Source organism: Schistocerca piceifrons, chromosome 5 (assembly GCF_021461385.2).
Source record: "Schistocerca piceifrons isolate TAMUIC-IGC-003096 chromosome 5, iqSchPice1.1, whole genome shotgun sequence".
Lineage (NCBI taxonomy): Eukaryota > Metazoa > Arthropoda > Insecta > Orthoptera > Acrididae > Schistocerca > Schistocerca piceifrons.
This window is the reverse complement of record NC_060142.1, coordinates 202,496,583-202,515,582: the sequence shown is the minus strand read 5'-3', so window position 1 is coordinate 202,515,582 and position 19,000 is coordinate 202,496,583. Positions and strand designations below refer to the sequence as shown.

Genomic DNA, 19,000 nt, shown 5'->3' with positions numbered 1-19,000 from the left:
GTGTATTTGCTATTAGTAGCGGACATTAATTGCAGTACTCAAGGAGTCCTCTTGCTCTCTCATTCCCATTGCCGAGTCCGTATTATTGCACAGAACTAACTTTTATTCACTCCACTTTTATAGCACTCCGGAGCTCCATGACTGTTATACTACTGGCCACTAAATTGCTACACCACGAAGATGACATGCTACAGACGCGAAATTTAACCGACAGGAAGAAGATGCTGTGATTGCAAATGATTAGCTTTTCAGAGCATTCACACAAGGTTGGTGCCGGTGGCGACACCTACAACGTGCTGACATGAGGGAAGTTTCCAACCGGTTTCTCATACACAAACAACAGTTGACCGGCGTTGCCTGGTGAAACGTTGTTTTGATGTCTCGTGTAAGGAGGAGAAATGCGTACCATCACGTTTCCGACTTTGATAAAGGTCAGATTGTAGCCTATCGCTATTGCGGGTTATCATATAGCGACACTGCTGCTCGCGTTGGTCGAGATCCAATGACTGTTAGCAGAATATGGAATCGGTGGGTTCAGGAGGGTAATACGGAACGCCGTGCTGGATCCCAAAGGCCTCGTATCACTAGCAGTCGAGATGACAGGCATCTTATCCGCATGGCTCTAACGGATCGTGCAGCCACGTCTCGATCCCTGAGTCAACAGATGGGGACGATTGCAACACGACAACCATCTGCACGAACAGTTCGACTTCGTTTGCAGCAGCATGGACTATCAGCTCGGAGACCATGGCTGCGGTTACCCTTGACGCTGCATCACAGACAGGAGCGCCTGCGATGGTGTACTCAACGACGAACCTGGTTGCACGAATGGCAAAACGTCATTTTTTCGGATGAATCCAGGTTCTGTTTACATCATTATGATGGTTGCATCCGTGTTTGGCGACATCGCGGTGAACACACATTGGAAGCGTGTATTCGTCATCGCCATACTGGCGTATCACCCGGCGTGATGGTATGGGGTGCCATTGGTTACACGCCTCGGTCACCTCTTGTTCGCATTGACGCCACTTTGAACAGTGGAGGCAACATTTCAGATGTGTTACGACGCGTGACTCTACCCTTCATTCGATCCCTGTGAAACCCTACATTTCAGCAGGATAATGCACGACCGCATGTTGCAGGTCCTGTACGGGACTTCGGGATACAGAAAATGCTCGACTGCTGCCCTGGCCAGCACATTCTCCAGATCTCTCACCAATTGAAAACGTCTAGTCAATGGTGGCCGATCAACTGGCTCGTCACAATACGCCAGTCACTACTCTTGATGAACTGTGGTATCGTGTTGAAGCTGCATGGGCAGCCGTACCTGTACACGCCATCCAAGCTCTGTTTGACTCAATGCCCAGGCGTACCAAGGCCGTTATTGCGGCTAAAGGTGGTTGTTCTGGGTACTGACTTCTCGGGATCTATGCACCCAAATTGAGTGACAATGTAATCACATGTCAGTTCTAGTATAATATCTTTGTCCAATGAATACCCGTCTGTCATCTGCATTTTTTCTTGGTGTAGCAATTTTAATGGCCAGTAGTGTATTTTAATCGCCCACTGCATTATGAGTTACTCGTTGAGTGCCATCGTACGCTCTCTCTCTTCATTTTCTGCTTGTGATGTCGATACATAAACATGAAAAATTGTTGTTGGCGTTGCTTTTCTGTCGATTCTGGCGAGAATAATGATCGATCAGTCTGCCTGTGGCAGCCATAGTGAGCGGACATGCGGTGTTGGTGTGCGCCGCGAGTGGGGCTGTTTATGTGTGCTAGAGTGCTCTCTGTTTCCTTTCACAGCGTGCTTCCGTCACGGTTCGGTAAAACTATCGCTTTTCAACTAAAACAAATGAAGTAAAACTGGATGATGAGGAATTCTCAGGCTTTCATATGTGTTAGTGTATTGAAAGGAGGAGGTAAGATGGACATCAACAAAAACAAAACAAGGATAATGGAATGTAGTCGAATTAAAATAGGTTCTGCAGAGGGAATTAGATTAGGAAACGAGACGCTTAAAGTAGTAGATCTACATCTACATCTACATGATTACTCTGCAATTCACATTTAAGTGCTTGGCAGAGGGTTCATCGAACCACAATCATACTATCTCCCTACCATTCCACTCCCGAACAGCGCGCGGGAAAAACGAACGCCTAAACCTTTCTGTTCGAGCTCTGATTTCTCTTATTTTATTTTGATGATCATTCCTACCTATGTAGGTTGGGCTCAATATAATACACTCCTGGAAATTGAAATAAGAACACCGTGAATTCATTGTCCCAGGAAGGGGAAACTTTATTGACACATTCCTGGGGTCAGATACATCACATGATCACACTGACAGAACCACAGGCACATAGACACAGGCAACAGAGCATGCACAATGTCGGCACTAGTACAGTGTATATCCACCTTTCGCAGCAATGCAGGCTGCTATTCTCCCATGGAGACGATCGTAGAGATGCTGGATGTAGTCCTGTGGAACGGCTTGCCATGCCATTTCCACCTGGCGCCTCAGTTGGACCAGCGTTCGTGCTGGACGTCCAGACCGCGTGAGACGACGCTTCATCCAGTCCCAAACATGCTCAATGGGGGACAGATCCGGAGATCTTGCTGGCCAGGGTAGTTGACTTACACCTTCTAGAGCACGTTGGGTGGCACGGGGTACATGCGGACGTGCATTGTCCTGTTGGAACAGCAAGTTCCCTTGCCGGTCTAGGAATGGTAGAACGATGGGTTCGATGACGGTTTGGATGTACCGTGCACTATTCAGTGTCCCCTCGACGATCACCAGTGGTGTACGGCCAGTGTAGGAGATCGCTCCCCACACCATGATGCCGGGTGTTGGCCCTGTGTGCCTCGGTCGTATGCAGTCCTGATTGTGGCGCTCACCTGCACGGCGAAAAACACGCATACGACCATCATTGGCACCAAGACAGAAGCGACTCTCATCGCTGAAGACGACACGTCTCCATTCGTCCCTCCATTCACGCCTGTCGCGACACCACTGGAGGCGGGCTGCACGATGTTGGGGCGTGAGCGGAAGACGGCCTAACGGTGTGCGGGACCGTAGCCCAGCTTCATGGAGACGGTTGCGAATGGTCCTCGCTGATACCCCAGGAGCAACAGTGTCCCTAATTTGCTGGGAAGTGGCGGTGCGGTCCCCTACGGCACTGCGTAGGATCCTACGGTCTTGGCGTGCATCCGTGCGTCGCTGCGGTCCGGTCCCAGGTCGATGGGCACGTGCACCTTCCGCCGACCACTGGCGACAACATCGATGTACTGTGGAGACCTCACGCCCCACGTGTTGAGCAATTCGGCGGTACGTCCACCCGGCCTCCCGCATGCCCACTATACGCCCTCGCTCAAAGTCCGTCAACTTCACATACGGTTCACGTCCACGCTGTCGCGGCATGCTACCAGTGTTAAAGACTGCGATGGAGCTCCGTACGCCACGGCAAACTGGCTGACACTGACGGCGGCGGTGCACAAATGCTGCGCAGCTAGCGCCATTCGACGGCCAACACCGCGGTTCCTGGTGTGTCCGCTGTGCCGTGCGTGTGATCATTGCTTGTACAGCCCTCTCGCAGTGTCCGGAGCAAGTATGGTGGGTCTGACACACCGGTGTCAATGTGTTCTTTTTTCCATTTCCAGGAGTGTATTTTCGCATTCGGAAGAGAAAGTTGGTGACTGAAATTTCGTAAATAGATCTGGCCGCGACGAAAAACGTCTTTGCTTTAATGACTTCCATCCCAACTCGCGTATCATATCTGCCACACTCTCTCCCCTATTACGCGATAATACAAAACGAGGTGCCCTTTCTTGCACCCTTTCGATGTCCTCGGTCAATCCCACCTGGTAAGGATCCCACACCGCGCAGCAATATTCTAACAGAGGACGAACGAGTGTAGTGTAAGCTGTCTCTTTAGTGTACTTGTTGCATCTTCTAAGTGTCCTGCCAATGAAACGCAGCCTTTGGCTCGCCTTCCCCACAATATTATCTATGTGGTCTTTCCAACTGAAGTTGTTTGTAATTTTTACACCCAGGTACTTAGTTGAATTGATAGCCTTGAGAATTGTACTATTTATCGAGTAATCGAATTCCAACGGATTTCTTTTGGAACTCATGTGGATCACCTCACACTTATCGTTATTTAGCGTCAACTGCCACCTGCTTCACCATACAGCAATCTTTTCTACATCGTTTTGCAACTGATACTGGTCTTCGGATGACCTTACTAGACGGTAAATTACAGCATCATCTGCGAACAACCTAAGAGAACTGCTCAGATTGTCACCCAGGTCATTTATATAGATCAGGAACAGCAGAGGTCCCAGGACGCTTACCTGGGGAACACCTGATATCACTTCAGTTTTACTCGATGATTTGCCGTCTATTACTACGAACTGCGACCTTCCTGACAGGAAATCACGAATCCAGTCGCACAACTGAGACGATACCCCATAGGCCCGCAGCTTGATTAGAAGTCGCTTGTGAGGAACGGTGTCAAAAGCTTTCCGGAAATCTAGAAATACGGAATCAACTTGAGATCCCCTGTCGATAGCGGCCATTACTTCGTGCGAATAAAGAGCTAGCTGCGTTGCACAAGAACGATGTTTTCTGAAACCATGCTGATTACGTATCAATAGATCGTTCCCCTCGAGGTGATTCATTATGTCTGAATACAGTACATGCTCAAAACCCTACTGCAAACCGACGTCAATAATATAGGTCTGTAGTTCGATGGATTACTCCTACTTCTTAAACACTGGTGCGACCTGCGCAATTTTCCAATCTGTAGGTACAGATCTATCGGTGACAGGAAATGTATATGATTGCTAAGTAGTGAGCTATTGTATCAGCGTAATCTGAAAGGAACCTAATCGGTATACAATCTGGACCTGAAGACTTGCCCGTATCAAGCGATTTGAGTTGCTTCGAAACCCCTAAGGCATCTACTTCTAAGAAACTCATGCTAGCAGCTGTTCGTGTTTCAAATTCTGGAATATTCCATTCGTCTTCCCTGGTGAAGGAATTTCCGAAAACTGCGTTCAATAACTCCGCTTTAGCGGCACAATCGTTGGTAACAGTACCATCGGCACTGCGCAGCGAAGGTATTGACTGCGTCTTGCCGCTTGTGTACTTTACATACGACCAGAATTTCTTCAGATTTTCTGCCAAATTTCGAGACAATGTTTCGTTGTGGAACCTATTAAAGGCATCTCGCATTGAAGTCCGTGCCAAATTTCGCGCGTCTGTAAATTTTAGCCAATCTTCGGGATTTCGCATTCTTCTGAACTTCGATGCTTTTTCCGTTGCCTCTGCAACACCGTTCGGACCTGTTTTGTGTACCATGGGGGATCAGTTCCATCTCTTACCAATTTATGAGGTATGAATCTCTCAATTGCTGTTGCTACTATATCTTTGCATTTGAGCCACATCTCGTCTATATTTGCATGGTCAGTTCGGAAGAAATGAAGATTCTCTCTTAGGAAAGCTTCTAGTGACACTTTATTCGCTTTGTTAAATAAAATTATTTTGCGTTTGTTTCTGGTGGATTTGGAAGAAACGGTATTGAGCCTAGCTACAACGACCTTGTGATCACTAATCCCTGTATCAGTCATGATGCTCTCTATTAGCTCTGGATTGTTTGTGGCTAAGAGGTCAAGTGTGTTTTCGCAACCATTTACAATTCGCGTGGGTTCGTGGACTAACTGCTCGAAATAATTTTCGGAGAAAGCATTTAGGACAATCTCGGAAAATGTTTTCTGCCTACCACCGGTTTTGAACAAGTATTTTTGCCATCATATCGAGGGAAGGTTGAAGTCCCCACCAACTATAACCGTATGAGTGGGGTATTTATTTGTTACGAGACTCAAATTTTCTCTGAACTGTTCAGTAACTATATCATCGGAGTCTGGGCGTCGGTAGAAGGAGCCAATTATTAACTTAGTTCGGCTGTTAAGTATAACCTCCACCCATACCAATTCACACGGAGTGTCTACTTCGACTTCACTACAAGATAAACCACTACTGACAGACACAAACACTCCACCACCAATTCTGCCTAATCTATCTTTCCTGAACACCGTCTGAGACTTCGTAAAAATTTCTGCAGAACTTATTTCAGGCTTTAGCCAGCTTTCTGTACCTATAACGATTTCAGATTCTGTGCTTTCTATTAGCGCTCGAAGCTCAGGGACTTTCCCAGCACAACTACAACAATTTACAGCTACAATTCCGACTGTTCCTTGATCCAAGGACATCCTGTATTTGCCATGCACCCTTTGAGATTGCAGCCCATCCCGTACTTTCCCGAGGCCTTCTAGCCTAAAAAACCGCCCAGTCCACGCCACACAGCCTCCGCTACCCGTGTAGCCGCCAGCTGAGTGTAGTGAACTCCTGACCTATTCAGCGGAACCCGAAACCCCACCACCCTATGGCGCAAGTCAAGGAATCTGCAGCCAACACGGTCGTAAAACCGTCTGAGCCTCTGATTCAAACCCTCCACCCGGCTCTGCAGCAAAGGTCCGCAGTCGGTTCTGTCAACGATGTTGCAGATGGTGAGCTCTGCCTTCATCTAGTAAGCAAGACCGGCAGCCTTCACCAAATCAGATAGCCGCTGGAATCCAGAGAGAATTTCCTCAGATCCAAAGCGACCCACTTCATTAGTGCCGACATGTGCCACCACCTGCAGCTGGCTGCACCCTGTGCTCTTCATGGCAACCGGAAGGACCCTTTCCACATCAGGAATGACTCCACCCGGAATGCACACGGAGTGCACACTGGATTTCTTCTCCTCCTTAGCCGCCATATCCCAAAGGGGCCCCATTACGCGCCTAACATTGGAGCTCCCAACTACCAATAAGCCCACCCTCTGCGATTGCCCGGACCTTGAAGGCTGAGAATCATCCTCTGAAACAGGGCAGGCAGCTGCATCTGGCTCAGCCAGAGACAGTACCTGAAACCTGTTTGTCAGACGCACCGGGGAGGCTTTCTGATCAGTCTCCGGGGACGTCTTTCGCTGCCTGCCACGCCTTGGAACGACCTCCCAATCAACCACAGGCGAGGGTTCAGCCCCACTGCGGGCAGCAACCGGGGCAACCACAGCGGCAGACCGATCTGGGAACAGACGGGACGAGGTTGACATCCCCGTGATACCCAAGTCCGGCTCCCCACAGTGGTGCCCATTGGCAACAGCCTCAAGCTGCGCGACCGAAGTCAGCGCCGCCTGCAACTGTGAGCGAAGGGATGCCAACTCAGCCCTCATCCGAACACAGCAATCACAGTTTTGATATTTAGGCAGAAAAATAAATGATGGCTGAAGCAGAGCGCATATAAAATGTAGACGGGCGATGGTAAAAATAGCGTTTCTGAAGAAGAGAAATTTGTTAAGATCGAGACTGATGACCTCAGAAGTTAAGTCCCATAGTGCTCAGAATCATTTGAACCATTTTGTTAAGATCTAATATTGATTTATGTGTTAGGAACGCCTTTCATCTAGTATTTGTATGGAGTGTAGCCATGTATCGAAGTGAAACATGGTCATTAGCAGTTTAGACAAGAAGAGAATAGAAGCCTTTGAAATGTTGAGCTACGGAAGAATGCTGATGGTTAGGTGCGTATATCATGTAACTACCGAGGAGGTACGGAATAGAACTGGGGTGGCACAATCTGACTAGAAGCAGAGATAGGTTGGAAGGACACATTCTGGGACACCAAGGGATCACTAGTTTGGTACTGGAGAGAAGTGTGGCAGGTAAAAATCTTAGAGGGAGACCAAAAGATAAATATAATAAGCAGATTCAGAAGAATGTAGGTTGCAGTAGTTATTCGCAGATAAAGATGCTTGCACAGGATAGAGTAGAATGGAGAGCTGCATCTAACCAGTCTGAAGACTGAAGACCACAACTACAGCAATAACAACATTAAAAGAGCGTATTTGTGAGACGCATAAAATTTAAGCACGATGGTAGTTTGGTAAGCACAGCTGCCATTACTTGTGCTGGTTTCGGTTTAAGAGCTGTAAGAATTTAAATCAGCACTTTAAAGTTCCACCTGGTAAAGTACGAAGTATTAACGATGGGTTGAAGAGGATACATTGTCAGATGGAGGTCTGCATGGTAAACTAAATGAAATTAGGTTAGCTAGAGTGGAGTTCCAGAAGCATATAGAGTTTTGTCTCTTTACCTGTAAGCACAAAGGATTTAACAAAAGAACATTACCCCTGTACTCAGCAGAACATTTTAATAATTCTTGTGATCGCAGAAGACCTTTTAAGAGACTTAGTGATAACTGCTACCACCGGATAAGTACACATGCAACTAGTTTGTCAAGGTGAAATTAAATCAGTGCATCTTACATCCCTTTAAGCGAATACATCTGAATGGGGTGAAGAAATGAAACTAATGCTCTGAAAACAAATGTAGTGCTAATACGTCAGAGTCAGCTATATCAAAAACAGACAGGAATAATATGGAGCAACAGCGTCCAGAAAATTCAAACGTACGGAAGCAAAAATAGGACGTATAGAAAACAACGAACTGAAGTAATTATTTCCAGGAATGACAGGTTCACTTGATTAAGAAGTAAGTGAGGCTCGAGTAATTGTGGAAAAGGTGGGAAAAGTTATGTAAAACACGAGTAAGAAACAAACGATCAACAGGTGAACAAATTACTGCGGAATTGGAGCAAACGGAGACCTGAATGTTACTCAGTATGAGGACTATGAAATTAAGGAGCGCAGTGTGGCTAATGATGTAGGAAACAATGCTGTGATGCAACCTAAAAGGCCGACATGATGTATCCCTAACAGAGAAAGGTCCAGGAGCAATTAACATCACAAAAGAAGGAAAGACGATGAGAAAGGCTACATACACTCCGTGTGTGGGCATGAAGAAAAGTTCTGTACCCACAAGAATGTAGGGACATTGGACTGGCAAGCGGTATACTGAAATACGGACCCTGGGCTGATGAACCTCTAGGCACACCGGGAGAATTTCAACTTTAGCTTCTTTTATTTGGCTCATATATGCTATAATTAAACGAGGCAGGCCTATAACACTGCAACAATTATGTAAGCAAACTCACGAGCAAATAGAAAATATCAGTAATTGCAGATTTTCTGTATCGCTTTTCTGTTGACGCAGCTGTTGTACAGTACGTTTCTTCAGAGGAAATCCATGTGACGTTCTACGAGTCTTATATGAATATCCGCAGGACTTGTTGATCAGGGAGGAATTCTGTTTTCGGAAATAAAACTCTCAGATTCGCGTCGTGAAATTTCTGGACTTCTTTTTGACAAACTAACACTGAAAATACCAATTGTTGGTCAGGTAACAAAACTGAGGGATCAAAATATTAAAGTAGTATGTGTATTTGCTGCATAAGAACACACAGATAATTACCTAAGGCAATGATTTCTACTGTATGTTACATATTACTGACCAACATCCAAATTTAACAGACTGAAGCCTTGGATTACATGACACTTGGAAACCAACACATGTATAGGTACCGACCTACACCTGTCTAATGAACGCAGCAGTAACAGGCTGGATAGTATTTCTGCAAAGGTCATCGAAAACGAATCTAATTAAGCCTGACATCGTTCCTCTCACCTTCTCTAATTATTACTGTTACATAACCTATATCGAGATACTACCACAGCAAAGATCAAGATTTTGAAGCACATCATTATGCGAAGGATTGGAATAATTTAACAGCGTATGGTGGCTTGTATAAGACAAGTACAGAAATATTCTAACGCTTTTGAATGCTGGGTAAAACTGGCAAACCGGCGGACTAAGAAGTTTCTAATACCCTTTTGAAGCTGCAAAAGAAGGGTACAAGAAGACATCTTCAATTTCGAATATTCATGTATCTGTAAATCTCGTAGCACACGTACAGACCTCGTGTGTGATATACAAAGTATTGATAAGGTTTATGTTAAAATTTAAGCTACCACATAGCAACAGCTGAAAGGTCTTAAAGAAAGAACCTAAGTGATAAACGAAGCCGAGGCATAGTAAAAGGTATGCAAACAGAGAAAGTAAGTGTAGTAAGAGAGCAGAAAGGTGTTCTAAAGAAATTCATACCAACATTCGAAACCTTTGTGGAGAGGATGTTACCGGTGATAAGAAAACTCACGATGTGACAAAAAAGCTCGGCACGAACAAAGACGAGTAGCAGAAGGGAAACCACCGGGTTTAGAATGAACACCAGCCGAGTCTTATGAGATTGTTGGGAGAGGATAAATCAGCAAATCACCAATATAATGAATTGTATACGATATTCTGCAACATTTTGATGAAGGAATAGCCGTACTAATCCCAATTTGATAACATTACGCAACAAAAGCGAGTGCAGACGCATTACCAGTTGTCTTCTTGAAAGCATTCGATAGAAGAAGCCGGAAGTTCCTTTACAGAATAATGACCGCGAAAGGGCTTAATCCCGAATTCATAAAACCACTAAGTCATATACAGCTTGTGAAGCTCGAGAATTGTGGTAAATGGACAAAGAACTAATAAAATAAACATAAATCGCTCAGTAAAACAAATATACCCCTTATCCATGACGGTGGTGCTGGATCTCCTTTGTCAATAACAGATCATGAAATTTCATTATTAAACGCCGTTGGTGTATTTTCTGCGTCTGTAGCAAATGTGGATGTTGTCGGAATAGCGCTAAAGAACCGAGAAGATATGACTAAAGTTTTGGGAATGTTGCACAAGTAAAGAGCAGCAGGAGATGCTAAAGTGAATAGCCACAAGGCCGAGATTATTATATTAGGAATGCGTATCAGAGTAACCAACAAACATGCGTTTCGAGAGACAGAGACACGAAAAATACTAGATGTAATCTACAGCTCTCAAAAAATAAGTAACTGGAGAAAGGTGTTACGAGTTTTTAGAGAGAAAATGAAAGACAAATACTGAAAGAGACTTTTCATTACTCCAAAATAGAGGCTGTTAACAATCTGTTTTGGCTAAAATACGGTATAAATCGTACCAGTGCCGAAACAAATCGTAATTTGGATAAAATCTGAAATACACTGGTGTATCTGGCAGCATAATATGCTCAAGGTTAAAATGTCAACTTTAACTTCATCGTAGCATAAGGAAGATTATAGTTGTGGGATGTTAAAAGGCAATGTGATGCCGTATTCTTGTAGGATATAAATTGTGGAAGGAAGTAAAAGAACTACGGAATGGTTTAACAGCTGTGATTTTGAAACATATACAACAACGAAGCGTTAACCTACCTAGCCAGTATATCTCAGTCATTTCTTGAACTGTACTGGGCCATATTACAAGGAATGCAGCTGTATAATCGATGCAATAAGATACAAAACCTTCAAAAAAAGCTGCAGTATATAAAGGTGCTCCATAAATCCGAAGTTAACAGTATTCTAAGGCAATAAACTGCCAGAGAACGAACGTCAGTATAGCAAATATATCCAAAGGACATTTAACTTTGTTTTGCGAACTTGATATCTGGGAGTAAATTAAACAGCAGCAGTAAATACAAAGCTTAGCTCGATTAAGCTACATGAAACAAACAACTGAAAATTTCGAAAAATTTCATATTACTGCCTTGAGGAGTTGGTCAAACTCTACACTTACACGATCAGTTTCAGTCGGCTGCCCATCATCAGGTTCGTAAAGGTATTCACAGCACCATGTCAGGCGAAATATAAAATCATTATGGCCAGATGATAAAATCATGAGTTATACACTGTTGTCATACCGCGATATAAATTACATTGCCAGTTTATAAATCCTGTGCTAGGTAGTGTTCTCACTCATGTTGTAAGTGCAATCGGCGTTAACACTGTGAACAGATTCATACCGCATGGAGAAGACCTCACAGACAAGACCATGTAGACAAGAAAGTGGTATGAGTATCAGAACAATGTATAATTCACGATTTTGTCACCTGACGATAAGGATTTTCACCTAGCATTGTACTACGAACACTGAAACTGCTTGTGTAAATAAAGAACTTTATCAGAAACTCAAGACGGTAATATGACATTGTTCAAACATATGAGCTGTGGAAACAACCTCCTGGAAACTTGTAACAGTCGTCTCTGCGGGGGGAAAACAGTCTCGGAAATTTCTGTCAATCAGATACGAGAAAAAGTACAAACTAAACTTAGTGTGTAGAACAAACTCAAGACGTATACTGACGACGAAATTCTTATAGAGAGGAGACAATGTCGACCAACAAAGCAAAATGCAAAATGCGAAAATATTGCAGCTGTGCTATGCCAGTCTATATGAGTTCTTTAGCCGTATAATCACTATGAACGAGTATTGTATAGCTATTATCAAGAGACAAAGGAAGCTTGCGGATACACCGCCACCATAAAGTGCATTACCCAACTGCCATCGGGGTAGGTGACATTCAATGTATTCTGGGACTGCCATGGTGCGATTCCAACAAGTTGTATTCGCAAGGGGCAAATCGCCTAAAGAAGCCACAGGACTGTTGAAGGAATCACGTTTCAGTCGGCTGTAGAATGATTGTTCTGAAGATAATTTACCATCTGTAACAATCACATTAATATCAAATAAAGTGTTTCAGCCGAAATCAGATACATTTACATCGTAACACATGACTTGGTTCATTCTCATTAATACAGAAACCACAATGTTCACCCATGCAGTCAATCCAGTGAGGTTTCTACAGTGATGGGAGTGAACCACGACAAGTATTTTATGATACGAGGATGGCCGATTCCAGTCGAAACTGGTCGTTTCGTTTGAAATTAGTGTGACTGTGGCGGAAAATAAATTATTTTCGAAACTTCTCGAGGCGTTGTGGGAAGTTGTCCAAGAGGGTGTTTTTGTTCCACAACAACGCCTCAGGTCATTCTGCACGGGACAGAGTGCCACACAAGTTGCTCCTTTGGGCTATCAAATTTTGCCTCACCTTCCTCAATTCTCCTGACATGGCGCGCAGTAGTTTTGTCACTGCGTGGCAAGGATTTCCGGGATGATGAGGAGGTTGGTGTTTCCTGAACAACCGATGCAACAAGGGTCTCACCCAGGTTATCCATCGTTTGAAAGAACGTAACTATCCCTACTATATGGTCACACACAATGAGGTGATAAAAATCATGGGATAGCAACATGTCCGTATACAGATGGCAGTAGCATTACGTACACAAGATCTAAAGAGCACTGTCGGAGCTGTCATTTGTGCTCAGGTGATTCATGTGAAAAGTTTTCCGACGTGTTTGTGGCCGCACGACGTGAATTAACAGACTTTGAACGCGCAATGGTAGCTGGAGCTAGACGCTTGGGACATTCCACCTAGTAAGTCATTAGGGAATTCAATATTCCGAGATCCATAGTGTGAGGAGTGTGCCGGGAATACTAAATTTCACTGCCGAGAATAATAGATTACAAAGAAGTGACCGTGCGCCTTCACTTAACGACCGAGAGCAGTGGCGTTTGCATAGAGTTGTCAGTGTTAACAGACGTGCAAGAATGTGTGAAATAACCGCAGAAATCAATTTGGTACGTACGACGAACGTATCCGTTAGCACAGTGTGGCGAAATTTGGCGTTAATGGGCTATAACAGCATACAACCGATGCGAGTGCCTTTACTAACAGCACGACATCGCCTGCAGCGCCTCTTCTGGGCTCGTGGCCATATCGGTTGGACCCTAGTCGACCGGAAAACTGAGTCCTAGTCATATGAGTCGCGATTTCCGTTGGCAAGAGCTGATGGTAAGGTTCGAGTGTGGCGCAGACCGCACGAAGCAATGGATCTAAGTGTGTTTACATGGAACGGATTGGGTCCCCTGGTCAAAATAATTTTCCGCTACTTGGAGACCATTTGTAGCCATTGATGGATTTCATGTTCTCAAACAACGATGGAATTTTTATGGATAACAATAAGCCACGTCACCTGGTCGCAGTTGTTCGTGACTGGATTGAAGAACGTTGTGGACACTTCGAGCAATGATTTGTCCACTCAGATCGCCCGACATGAACCCCGTCGAACATTTATGGGTCACGATCGAGAGATCAATTCAAGCATAACATCTTTCACCGGCAAAACTTTCGCAGTTATGGCTCGGGACTTGTTGAGTCCATGCCAAGTCGATTTGTTGCACGAAGCAGGGCAAAAGGAGGTCCGACATTACATTAGGAGGCGAAGGTAACACCATCTTCTGGTGGAGTATGGGACTACGGCTGTTCAACGTTCAATCAAAACAATACCAATCGCCGTTATATAGGTTTATTTCTAGGCAACCAGTTCCGATGTTACATTACGCCATCTTCAGACCAAAAATGTTCCAATCCAGTAACCTTCGTGTTACAAATATAGCAGCGCCTTTAACTGGTCTCGTAATAGCTATTAGGAGACCAGTTAAAGACACTGATATATTTGCAACACGAAGGTTACTGGATTGGAGCAGTCTTGGCCTGAAGATGACGTAGTGTAACGTCGAAACTGGTAGCCTAGAAATAAACCTATATAACGGCGATTGGTGTTGTTTTTATTGAACATTAGGAGGTATCCCATGACTTTTGGGACCGTAGTATATGAGATGTGAAAATGTCAAGCAGCCTGTTACAGTCAGTTCGCTAGCCCGTTGAATGGCAAGCAGACTTGCCACAGGAGCAGCAGCACTTACCCTGCGAGCGGTGACGCTACCAGCCACCAACAGCAGAGCCAGCAGCAGCGCTGCCGGAGAGAGCACGGTGGTCGCCATGGTGTGTGGCGGACGGCGGCCGGCGCGCCCGCTTTATACCGCGGTGGGCGGATGCCGCCGCTTCCGGCAGCCTCGGTGCGCCTCTCCACTTGCCGGGACTCTGCTCCGCTCTTCAGCCGAATCGCGGGTGACGCCACGCTCTGCAAAAAAGCCCGTGTCTGAGATAAGGCGCTGCGCGGCGTGGCGCGGCCGAGCTGTGTAAATAAGCTGATACTGTCGCTCCCTAGTTTGCGGGCAACGAAGGCTTCGCCGAAATGCCGCTCCCCACCAGTCGTTGCAAAGATGGAAGGCAGGTTAGGGTTGAACAGTGTTTCGTCATTCCACAAAACTTTAAGCAACCAGTATCTCCAACATCCTCAATGAAATTAATACAATTATACGAGAGTTCAAAAAGACAAACGCTCTTGTGGGGTTGATGGTATTTCAAACAGAATTCCGAAAAGTTCTCCCAAAATCATAAGTAATGTCCTTAGTGATATATACTCGTACAATGCATCATTGGCACACCGAATTTATCCAGACAGGTTTAAATATGTAGTTATTAAGCCACACCACCGCGCGGGATTAGCCGCGAGTTCTAGGGCGCTGCACTCATCGACTATTAAGCCACACCGTAAGAAAGGTGGCAAGAAAAACAATCATTCAGTTTCCTTACTGATACATTTTTCCAAAATATTCGAGAAAATAATATACTCAAGAACAGTTGCACAGCCGGCCGGAGTGGCCGTGCGGTTCTAGGCGCTACAGTCTGGAGCCGAGCGAACGCTACGGTCGCAGGTTCGAATCCTGCCTCGGGCATGGATGTGTGTGATGTCCTTAGGTTAGTTAGGTTTAATTAGTTCTAAGTTCTAGGCGACTGATGACCTCGGAAGTTAAGTCGCATAGTGCTCAAAGCCATTTGAACCATTTTTGAACTGTTGCACACTTAAAAGGAAACAATTTGCTTAGTATATTACAGTCTCAATTCCAGAGAGATTGCCCGACTGAGAATGCTATTTAAACAGTCACTTATCAAAGAGTACAAGCCTTAAATAATAATATATCTCCAACAGGTATTTTTTGCGATCTCTCCAAGGGCTCCGATTGTTTAGACCATTATACTCTCTCAGAAAAACTCAAAGTTTAGGGAATTGATTGTTTTACACACAGCTGGTTTGAATCATACTTGAGAAACAGAATGCAAGACATCGTGAGTTCAGACAACGTCGCAAAGGTAGAAAAAACTAGTGCCTGGGGTAAAATTAGAAAAGGAGTCTCTCAGGATTCAATTTTGAGTTCAAGTGGTTCAAATGGCCCTAAGCGCTATGGGACATAACATCTGAGGTCATCAGTCCCCTAGAGTTAGAACTACTTAAAACTAAGTAACCTAAGGACATCACATACATCCACGCCCGAGGCAGGGTTCGAATCTGCGACCCTAGCAGCAACGCGTTTCCAGACTGAAGCGCCTAGAACCGCTTGGCCACAACTGCCGGCGCAATTTAGGTCCAGTCCTGTTCTTTATACCGGTTTTAAAAAGGAGGTGTCGACTACTTTGAGAGGTGGTAGTGCTCATCGAAACAAGAAAAATAAGTCCAATAAACACGGGTCCGGATACACATACTTTCCGAGATAAACAGGTGTTTATAGGAGGGCCTGCGCGATGCTTGGTTGTGGATATTGGCACTGTCGGCAGGGCATCGTGATGTCTTACTCACAGTACTCTACCAACCACTAGGTGGTCTGCAGTCAGTTGTGTGGTTCGAGTCGTGTTGTAAGCTACGTTAGTTTTCGTCGTATTTGTGTGCCTTATTGTACTGCACTGTCAATCCAGGATACGTATGGGTGTTTTATCTTCTTCCAAAACCGGATTCACTTATGTGTTTACTATCATTGCACTGTTTATACGTACAGATGTTGTACATTTACATTTTCTCTCTCCCACCACTTGTTAGCAATGGAAGCCTACCATTCGACATGTGAAAGAGCGGATATGATATTTTGCTATGGTTTAGCAAATGGATGTAGTCTATAAGAGCGTATCCTCTACGATGAAAAATGTCCACAGCGCAGGGTGCCCTCTGAGAAGCTGTTCGGCAGTCTTTTCCAGCGTCTGAGGGACGCATGTATCCTTGCACCTTGCAAGAGCGACAGTGAAAGGCCCCGCACAGTCCGCACACCTGACATGGAGGAGAGAGTGCTACATTCCGTGGAATAAACCTCCGGGACCAGTGTGTGACCATTAGCAGCAGCAGAAGGCTTGGCTCACTCTCCGACCTGGGGTACTTCATGAACAACTGCTGTACCCATATCACCTACAGCGCGTTCAGGCCCTAAGACCACAGGATCATCATGGTAGACGGTGTTTCTGTCAGTGGCTGTTGCAGAAGTATGCCCCAGATCCACTGTTCACATCCTAGATTTTATTTACCGATGAGGCAGGTTCACATGAAATGTGTTGTGGATTTCCATAACCAGCATGTATGGACAGGTGTAAATTCCCAAGCAATTCAAGAAAGAAGACATCATCACCGATTCTCAATCAACGTATGGGCAGGTGTACTTCGCGATAGATTAGTAGGGCCAAACGTACTACCACAGAAATGCATTGCCGGCCGGTGTTGCCGTGAGGTTCTAGGCGCTTCAGTCTGGAGCCGCGTGACCGCTACGGTCGCAGGTTCGAATCCTGCCCCGGGCATGGATCTGTGTGATGTCCTTAGGTTAGTTAGGTTTAAGTAGTTCTAGGGGACTGATGACCACAGATGTTAAGTCCCATAGTGCTCAGAGCCATTTGAACCATTTCTGAACCAGAAATGCATTACTCATTAACGTATTGTGGCATTGCAACAACGAATACAATGTGGTTCATGCATGATGGCGCACCAGCTCACTTTCGTCACAATGTGCGCGAACATCTGACGCAGGTATTTCAGGACCGCTGGATTAGTCGGGGAAGTCCCACACCTTGGCCTGCTCGTTCCCCCGACCTCAATCCCCTAGACTTTTGCTTATTGGGACACTTGAAGGAATTGGTCTACGCCACTCCACTCAACGATGTGCGGACTCTACAGGGTCTCGTCTTCAATCCGTGCCAGCAGGTACAACAACTGGGTTTACGTCAAAGGGTGCGTCATGCCTTACGCCAGAAGGCAGAGAGTTGAATTGTCGCGAATGGGAGCCACGTTGAACACCTCCTTCAGACACATGTTTGTCGCAGAAAGTATGCATTTCCAGATCCATGGGACTTATTTTTCTTGTTTCGATGAGTTCTACAACCTCTCGAAGTATTCGACACTTTTTTTAAAAAAACTGTGAATGACTTTCCGTTTAACATTCGACAAGCAAACTCGGTAATTTTTGCAGATCCCTTTAGAGAGAAAACAACAGAAAATGGACTCACCCTGAAGTTTGAAAAAACACACTATATTCAGTTCTATACAACAAATTGTCATGCAAACTATTGATGTAGCACGTGAAGAGAAGTCTGTAAGTAGGGCAGAATGCTCTAAATTATTGCGTATACATACTGATTAAAACGTGAACTGGAAGATGCATATTACTGAGCTTCTCAGGCAGTTAAGTTCAGCTGTTTTTGCTCTTTGTATGATTGCTTATCTTGGAAACCAACGTATCAACCTACAGACAAATTTTGCACATTATATATATGTCGTACGGAATAATTGTTTGGGGTAGCTCATCACTTAGAAAGAAGGCATTGACTGCACAAAAGCGAGAAGTAAAAACAATATGTGGTGTGCACTCACGGATCTCATGTAGGTATCCTCAAGGAGTTGGGTATGTTAACTGCGCCAGCACAATAAATATTTTCGCTAATGAAATGCGTCAAATATAGTCCATCACAATTTGGGAAGAATAGTGTTGTAGATATCCACAACACTACACCGAAAATGACCTTTATCACCCATTGTTAAAGCTTTCAGTGGTTCAGAGAGGAGTTCAGCACGTACCAGTAAAATTTTTGATCATATGCGCAATAACCTAAAATTTCTGACAGGTAGCGAAGCGAGGTTTTAAATGTAATTTAAGATCATTTCTCCCGTGCAATTACTTTTATTCCACTGACGAATTTCTGTTCACATACTGGTATCCAGTAGAAAAGAAAAAAATTTAAGTGTAGTTTCATGAGTAGAAATAAAATGATAATGTGCTCATTAATGTTAACACTAATCAATAATACATATCGTTTGCAGTAACTCGTTCCATATCATTTCGATAAAAGAATTGTTCAAATCATCTATGGAACACGTAACTAACTAACT

The 19,000-nt window shown here is 44.8% G+C and overlaps 1 protein-coding gene across 1 annotated transcript in view; it reads right to left on the bottom strand.

Annotated features, from left to right (window-relative positions):
- Positions 1-14,768, bottom strand: part of LOC124798545 — a 48,034-nt gene extending 33,266 nt beyond the window's left edge. Inside the window, exon 1 of the mRNA XM_047261996.1 lies at positions 14,664-14,768. Within this exon, the coding sequence (XP_047117952.1) occupies positions 14,664-14,741 (78 nt within the window). The 5' untranslated portion in view covers positions 14,742-14,768. The remainder of the gene's footprint in view (positions 1-14,663) is intronic.
- Positions 14,769-19,000: the final 4,232 nt, after the last annotated feature.